Source organism: Gavialis gangeticus, unplaced genomic scaffold, assembly GCF_001723915.1.
Source record: "Gavialis gangeticus isolate Ggan-Ray unplaced genomic scaffold, GavGan_comp1, whole genome shotgun sequence".
NCBI classification, from domain to species: domain Eukaryota; kingdom Metazoa; phylum Chordata; order Crocodylia; family Gavialidae; genus Gavialis; species Gavialis gangeticus.
Genome location: NW_017729001.1, coordinates 20728255 through 20736962, shown reverse-complemented (window position 1 = coordinate 20736962; position 8708 = coordinate 20728255). Strand labels below are relative to the sequence as shown.

At 41.0% G+C, this 8708-nt stretch overlaps 1 protein-coding gene across 1 annotated transcript in view; it reads right to left on the bottom strand.

Moving 5' to 3' along the window:
* GALNT9 (polypeptide N-acetylgalactosaminyltransferase 9) overlaps positions 1-8708 on the bottom strand; it is a 313695-nt gene that overhangs the window by 248104 nt on the left and 56883 nt on the right. The window contains exon 2 of the mRNA XM_019507030.1: positions 6789-6969. Within this exon, the coding sequence (XP_019362575.1) occupies positions 6789-6969 (181 nt within the window). The remainder of the gene's footprint in view (positions 1-6788; positions 6970-8708) is intronic.

The following is an 8708-nucleotide window of genomic DNA, read 5'->3' as shown; positions in this document are numbered from 1 at the left end:
AGCCTGTCATCAGAGGTGGTTCAAGCACCTACATTGAACACCTTCAAGAGTAAATTGGATGCTTATCTTGCTGAGATCCTATGACCCCAGCTGACTTCTTGCCCTTCGGGCAGGGGGCTGGACTCGATGATCTTCCGAGGTCCCTTCCAGCCCCAAAGTCTATGAAATCCATGAATCAGGAACAGTGATCCGAATCAACAAATCGAATCACTGTTCCTGATTCTGGCCAAATCCGAATCCAAATTGAATAGGGCTCACTTTCAATGGCACTAGCTAGAAAGTTTCCTTTCTAGCTAGTGCCATTTACATTGGTTGATGTTACTAAACACCCCAAATGAATAAAAAAGGAGTGTATTTGCTAAATCTACTCCCTCTATTCCCCCTCGACCCCTTTGATAGCCCTATTTGATCAGCTCCAGCATACTTGCTGATAGGTAATTATAAAAGCTTTTCTTGAAGTATAGTGTGGAGTGAACCATTAATTACACTTCAGAACCTCAGAGATGCAATTCCTTTGCTATTGTGAAGCATCTATAGCAAGCAACTAAAACGCCTGCCTCTATAAAAAGGCTGAATAAATGAAAGTAATTTCCTTGAGACCTAGATTTCTCTGCTCTTTATGGCTGAAGATTTGAGTTCTTTCAGCATTAATAAGTTTGTTCTTTAAGGGCTATATTTTCTCAATATAAACATCTAGGACTGTAACAAAGAAATATCTTCTCTGGCTGAACATGGACCAAAAGACTGAATCCATTTATTAGTAGTATTGCCACCACTTCGCTGCCACAATGTGCTAGGTATCTGGTTGCACAAAAGGAATCAGCTAAATTAAAGGATCCTGCCAACTGGTCCCATGTCCTCTTAAAGGGTGTGTAGTTCTTGTATAAGCTCCTGGATAATATTAACTTTCCTCAAATGTATGCGTATTGCATCATGACAACACTGTTTGAAAAGTGTGCGTTAGATGCAAACCTCACCTTCCCCTCCAAGCTATTTTGAATGCAAAGTCTAGCCCTAGAAAGATAGAAAATGCCAGGCTTATAGGAGTTGGGCCAGCTTAATTTGGCCCCTTGTGACCCACATTGTGCACTAAAATAAGCAGGGACATCTTGTGAAATTGTCATGCAATTAAAAAACAAAAGGATAATAATGCATAGGACCCAAGGGGCAGAAGTAAGGTTGTATAGGTGACACCAAAGCTATGATTTCCTCGTTTTCCAGAACTTCATTTTGTAACCTAAACAAGGATTTTAGTTTTGTTTTTGGATTTTTATGCAATTTCCTAGCTTTCTGAAAGGAAAAAGGCCAAATCAAATTCTCTCATTATGTACAACTGTCCCATCACTCATAATCTAGAAAAATGTAAGTTTATAACTTTCCATACCACAGCACAGAGAGCTTGCCCTTGTGCTATAGTATGGATGTCAAACTCACCATGTGCCCTGTGCCGGATCTGGACCCCAGGGTTCCTTGTGGGTCAGATATGGACTGGGGCACAAGGAAACTGCAGCAGGAGTGGCAGGTCTGGCTCTGCTGGAGCACATGGCCATGACAGCAGCTTTGGCTGTGGACCAGAGCATGAGACAGTGGTGACAGCAACTCTGTCTCCAACCCAGAGAATATGATGATGGCTCCAGCTCCCACCAGGTGCCCTATGCCCAAGCTGAATGTCCCATGCCACAGCCAGAGCTGCCGCCATTGTATGCCACTTGCCACAGCAGCAGCTCCAACATCTGGCTGGGACTGGCAGCCAGTGACTGGTGACCAGTGATGCAGCAGGAGGATGACTGGGGCTGTGAGCCTCCCTTGTCCTTCTGCTGCTGATCACCATTCTGCAGCAAGCCACTCTTCCCTCCCCCCCCCATGCTGGTAGTCCAGCAGGCTGTATAGAGCAGCTCTCAATCTGGCCTGCTGGCCATATATTTGACAACCCCCGTGCTATAGGATCACTGGCAGCAGAAAAAGGCCAATATCCCCATTTGAAAACATCAGACAACTGGTATTTAGGTGCCCAAGCAGACACTTAGGCATCTAATTCCAAGCGTTTGTTTAAAAATTCTTACTATAAATCATATCAAAATGAACGTTACTTGCACACTGGCTCAGGCTGATTCAATTCTGTCTCTTGAATACAATTACCTCGGTTTTCAAGATTATTGTAAAAGGCCAGATGAGAAAACTGTGCATCTAAGCAGGTAAAGTTCATGGTAATTTTGCAGTCACGATCCCTTCCTCTCTCCCCCCTTTATCACACACATGCATACGTGCACGCAACTTAACCTGCATACATGCACTTTTACAAATACTCACGTGCGCACGCACATTGGCAAACTGGACAATACAAAGACCCAATTCACTTTCCTACTGGAGCCATCAGAACCGATGCTCAGAACATGGACCCTGAGTAATCTTAGTGTTTCCAAGGAGAAGTTTTCTATTAAACATGAATTGCCCACAGAAATCTAGATGGCTTTCTGCAGAAAGATTACTGGCTCCTAAACTGAAGCTCGCCTTCCTCCTATCCATGGCAGAGAAAGGGACGAGAACATTCTAGCAGGGCCCGCCAAGTTTTTCTAGTGCTTTGACTGCAGGTACCCTATAAAAGAGAAGGAGAAGCAGGAAGGTAAGCCTCTTTGGATTACTCCTTTGCTGACCCACCATGTGCTGAGAAACCAAGTACCAGCAGAGAAATGCATTAGTCAATAGCATCCACAGATTAGCCTAGCAGGTGAACGGCCTCAACATGTCAATAAAGCACTCAGCAGCATCAGGGAATTGCGAATGGGAGACTAATAACCCCCTTTTCTCATCCCTGCTTTCCTTTGATTTGTCCTTAACTTGATGAACAGTGCACAATTCAAATGATGGGTATGTATGTCTATCTGAAAGCAGATCAAAATAATTCCATCACAAGCATGATTGACTCCTTTGATATGCATTGCAACAAAAATAATCCTGCAGGATGTTGGGCGTTAATGTGGATTTCAGAAGCACTTCTCTAGAAAATTTAGACAGCCAGTAATGACTCCTGCTAACTGGATTGCACTTTTAAAAGCACTAGCATGTATTTTAATAGATGTCAAAGACAGAGAATTTTCCACTGATATGAAGCTGCCAGTCAAAATCCCAGTTCAGTCCAGGGCAAGACTTTTCAGTTCAAAGATTGTGAAATTCACCCATCAGCCAGAACAGATCCACTCTATTCCACTCTAGTTTTGCACTAGAAAGTATTTTACAAGTATTGTTTCCGTTACTTGCATCTTCTCAGAAAAATAGCAGTCCAAAATTGCTGGAATACAGACGTTAACCATAAAGGCTTACAACATTTTATAAGCAAGGGTCACCAGTTTAGCCCCACAATCAGCCAATTTAGGGCACGAAAAATGCAATGGGAAATCAGATTTCTCAAAATGCTGTTCAGGATCAAACCTAATTAGCTCATACAAAGAGGTTCTTTTAATGAAAAATGGCATGAGTGTACCTCAGATGGTAGGGGAAGGAAAAACCAAGGCATATTTCCTGCACAATGTTTGGGCTGCATAATGGTATTTTATTCCTATTCTGTAAATTGTAATTTTAAATGTACTGTAATTAATTCTAATTGCCACATGGAAATAAAATGCATGAAAACCTGCTGCTTGTCCAGTACTAGGTATTTTCTCTTTCCTTCCTTTTTTTTTTTTTTTTTTTCTGGAAAAGACTTTTGATTCTAAAGTTATCTGTAACTGCAACAGGTGGAAAAGCAGGGAAATAATGCAATCAAAGGAGAAACGGCTTAATGGCAGGACTACACAGGTGCACAAATTTCCTTGCATTGGAGTGAGACAGGGAGGGGACTCTCATTTGCTGTCATTTGTACCGCTATGTTCTGAATGTATATTCCTTTTGTGAGAGGGTGAGGCGGGTTCCCGTTTTACTGTATGGATGAAAATGCATCCCTAAAAAAAAATAAAATTGTGGCACATTTACTTGAGACACATTAGTAGATATAACAACTACATTGCTGTATAGTAAGTGAACTAAGACGGGGGAAACGTCCCACAATCAGTAGTTAAAGTACAGTGAATGTAGAACTCCATTAATCTTCAAGGGACTTGCACCATGCAAAATAGATTCACTCTCACATATTACAAGCTCCGCACGCGCTGCACCACTCTGTTCACATTCGTAAACCAGGCACAGAAGTACGCGCACGTGAGCAGCTGAGCATAATGCTTTTTGACTGGCATCCATAATACCTTCTGCTGTATGCAAATGTCAGGGTTTAGACCTGCCAAAAAGGAGGTCAAGTTGGGCAGGAAGAATAGTGTAGAGACAGGATATTGGAGTGGGGCTCAGAAGATTTGGCTTCAACTTCCTGGCTTCTTGTGTGACCTTGGGCATTAATTCTATCCTGTTCCTAACCAGTAAAATAGAAATTTTGTTGTATAGTCACAGGAGCTTTTCACGGATAACACCCATGCACGATTTTCAGGTTCCCAGTGAAGAGGGCCACAGAAGTTAGGGATCTCTAGGCAAGTTGGACACAGTATGAAGTCATACACAACAGGAACATCGAGGCTTTTCCAAGTTACACAAAGGCTGACGTCCAGTTCTTGCTGGCTCCTAATGAAAACCCGGCATCCCAATTACTTAAGCACCTGTGAACATCTCAGTCTCAGCTTCTGGACAAAGCTGTATATTGCTCATATGGCAGCAAGTTTCTTAGGGTACAACATCCAGATATAATGCTGAACACCAGGTACATATAGTGAATGTAACTAATGATAGTCTTTGCTCTTTATGTTTGTACATGGCCCAAATGGTGCCTCTGAGTTCCCAAGAATATGCTGTTTAAGCATCTGCAAGTCTAGAGTTTCAAAGAAAAAAAGAAACATGTGCCTCATGAAAATGATAGTAGAAAAGGGAAATGTAATAAAATATACCAACCAAACAAATGTGGACTCTCTCCTGATGTGCACAGATAATACAAATCCCTGCCTTCCCCTGAACTTTCACGCATTTTTCAAAGCAAATTTGAACTGAAGGATTTTTTTTTAGATTCATACATAGCCAGGCACAGATGTTTCAGCTTCCAGCTTTCAGACCCGTCCGAAAAGTTTCAAAACAACACAAGGGGAAGGTGTTTCTCACAGTATTTCAGACCTTGTATGAGACAGCATGTTCTCGTGAGAGTCCCAGCCATACCAGGCATGTCATATAGGTTTGGTTAATGTGTTTCTAAGCCAACTCTCAAAGTTTCTAAGTAAAGGTGAGGGAAGGTCAAACCGCAAATGTGAATATTGCCAGCTTTAAACATCCTACAAGCTTTGGCGAGCTTTGGAGCTAGATCCAAACTTTGTGGCTGTGGCCTCCTTTTTTGAAGTTCATTCGCTCTCGCTTAACAGCCATCTGAGTCTATTGGCTAATGACACATTTGATCCAAAGGCCGCTGAAGTCCATTTGAAATATTTCCACTGACTTCAATGAGCTTTGCACTAAGCTCAAAATACAACTTTTATAGTCACAGGATAACTCCAGATCAGAAGCTTTGCCTCTTTCCTATTATAATCCAATGCTGGGTTTTTTGTGACAGAGATAGATATGACATCCAGACAATGTTCTCTTCTCTTTCTATTCAGTCTATCTGATCTAGGCTTACTTTTCTATAAGAAAGCATCTTTGTACAAACATGCACAGTAAATACTTCTGAGACTAGACTGGCCCAGGGAGAAGCTAAGGGAAGACACAGGTAGGCTGAAGTTTCCTTTTGCTGGATTTCATTCTTGGCAGCTTGAACCATCTAAGAACCTTATTTATATTGTAATGTGATTATTGAGCATGGCTATTGTACTTGACTAAACTTTCCACCCCACTTACAAAGCTACTTTTTATTTAACTTTGAGCTCTGCCTGGGAGCCCCAAAGGAGATTTTAAAACAGAAGATTATTATTAGAAATTAATTAAGGATACTTTTCAATCCATGTACCAAGAGTAACTAAACATTGCTGCTGATCTCCACTGCATTAAAACATTACTGATTTGTCATTCTGAGGATGACGGAGAGGGACGGCTCTTCTGGAAGATACAAAACAGTGTACATATGGAAAGATTGGAAAGCCACTTAATGCAACCCATCATAAATAAGTAAAAAATATTAAATATGTAATTGCTGTGTCAAATGCAGTGTAGACATGTGAGGAATAAAATATTAAAGTACAGATAGGCATATTCCATAGACAGTAAAAAATCTTAAATGCATCTCTTACTATAATTAAAGGGCCCTGATTTGTTGTTCTTGGTACCCATTTCAATACAATAGAAAGAGGAATAAATACCCCGCCTATACAATTCTTTCACAAGAACATCATAAGTGCAAGGCGTTTGATTTGACGTTTTCCCTCTTAAAATTAGCAGTCTATAAAATAGTGCTGTTTTGATTAGACTGGTGCTGCCATGAATCCTACAAGCACAGAACAAGGTCACTGCCTCTGAAAACTGAGCTCATGTGGCTTTTGTCAAGATTTTTAGTGAACTAAGACAAAGTCCATGTTTTGAAGTAATGTTTGATTCAAGGACACAGACACCAGTATATTGCTGCTTTCCTTGTAAAATTAGCTATGCATGTTGCTATGGGTCTTCAAGCTTGAGATCGCAATTGGCCTTTATAATTTTCATTAAATTCGGTAGTATATACATGGCTGACCTTTTCCTGCATGCTGATGCTAAGGCGTGCAAAAAAGACTGTGTTACCAGCATCAGGGGAACAATAATCACTTGCAATAATAATGATGTGGGGTTCAACTTACTTTTTTGGTCTGTAGTCAGGAATGGACCTGTCCAGGGATATCCGGTCACTAAGCTGGGCATTGTAACCATATTCTTCATACTTAGTCTCAGACTCATGACTGTCATCTCTCAGAGTAGCAGCCATTCCTCCCTGGCCCAGGCCTCCTGGACCTTCAACTAGTCCCATTGGCTTGGCTAAACCTAGAGGGGAAAAAATAAAATTAAAGTAACAGTACAGAAGAGTTTGCAGTAGGCCTGGGATCCAGGCGGGTTTTTTAAATATTTAAGCAAATAGTGCTGTATTTATTCAAATACAAGACAAGGTTTTCTTCTCTCCAGTTGGCGGGGGGGGGGAAGACTCATAGTTGCATACAAAAACATATCGCTAAGCACACCATCTATCATTAAACTGCTGCCAAAAGCAGCATGTGCTCAGCAATAGCACATTGGGGAATAATGTGCTGATGGGAATCTAACACAAAGATAAGTAAATGCAGCCCATCTAGATAGGACACATGGTAGTGCCCACTAACCTCAGTCCCCCTCACCACTGTCTCTTTTTCCAGTCATGATGAGCCACTACACTGCATGCATTTTGACTTCCTCTTTATACCCACAGCTGAGCTGCACCTTTTGTTCCCATTTCCAACAATTCTTGTTTCTTCACCAGCCTTAAATGCCTGGCAAACGTCATGACATGGGGCCCCAAACAGTTCACCCAGACTCCCTCGATCTCTGAGGGTAGACACTACCCAATTCTCAAGCATCAAAGGAGTGCTGAATTTTTAAGCTCAGATGCAGTTTATGGTAGAGTACGAGGCTAGCTAGGAAGTTCAGGCCCTTTTGCTACAATCCTCAGACTCAGCTCCAGCTAAAAGTTTCACACATTTTAGCTAGTTTCTCTTATTACCATAAGACATTGTAAGAAGCAGATCTGAAATCCCACACAACTCAGATTTCAAATTTCCTGAAATTTTGTGAAAGTCTTTATTTTGGAAATGGCTTTTAAGGCAAGGGTCCATTATCTACACCTTCTATATTATGAATGCATAATGCCAGTAATTATGAAACAAACAGCAAGGACAAAATTAGCAGCATTTGAAGTTTTCCCAGTCTTCCCATCCAACTCCACTGAGTAGCTAACTATTCCTCTAGCTGAACTTCCAGCTAATTCAAAAGTTTTATTTTAGTGGTATATGAGAAACTAGAACAAAAATATTCCCCATCATTCAGAGGGCCATACTTTTTCTAAACATAGACTAAAAACATACCACTCATATTTTCAGATCTGTCCATAGTTGTGCTTGGAAGAAATAAAATGACATACAACTCAAATTTACAGACCTCAGGGCCGGAAGGGACCAGTAATTAGGTCACTGAGGAAGATGTCTTGAATTACACAAGACAGGGACTATCATCCAGTTACTCCTTTGAGCCCAATTACTTTTACTGGACTATTGCATTTTTTCCAGTAAGGCATTCAGGGATTGATCTGAAGGCCTCAAGGTATGCATAATCCACAACTTTCTTCGGTGGTTTGTTAATCACTCCAGCTGGAGAGTCAAGTACCTCCACATTAAGAAATTCACTCCCAAATATTATTCCCACTGGATCTTTCCATCAACTGCAAGAGAAACTCAAACATTATTAAAAGAAAATGAAAGAGGCATAGTGTAGCATACTCTATCCCTAGGAACTCTGGTCGAGACCCTCAGCTTGTATATCTAGCACAGCTTCATTGACTTTACTTGAGATATGCTGATTTTCACCATTTGAGAATCATGCCATGCATTTCCCAATTAGTGTTTTCTCTGAAAATAATGCTCATAAGGTCAGTTTCTCATTGCTAACTGTTGAGACATTAGTCAATGAACAATGCACTCAATAGCTATTACTCACTAATGCCTTCATTCTCATTTCAAGAAATCCATTCAAAACAA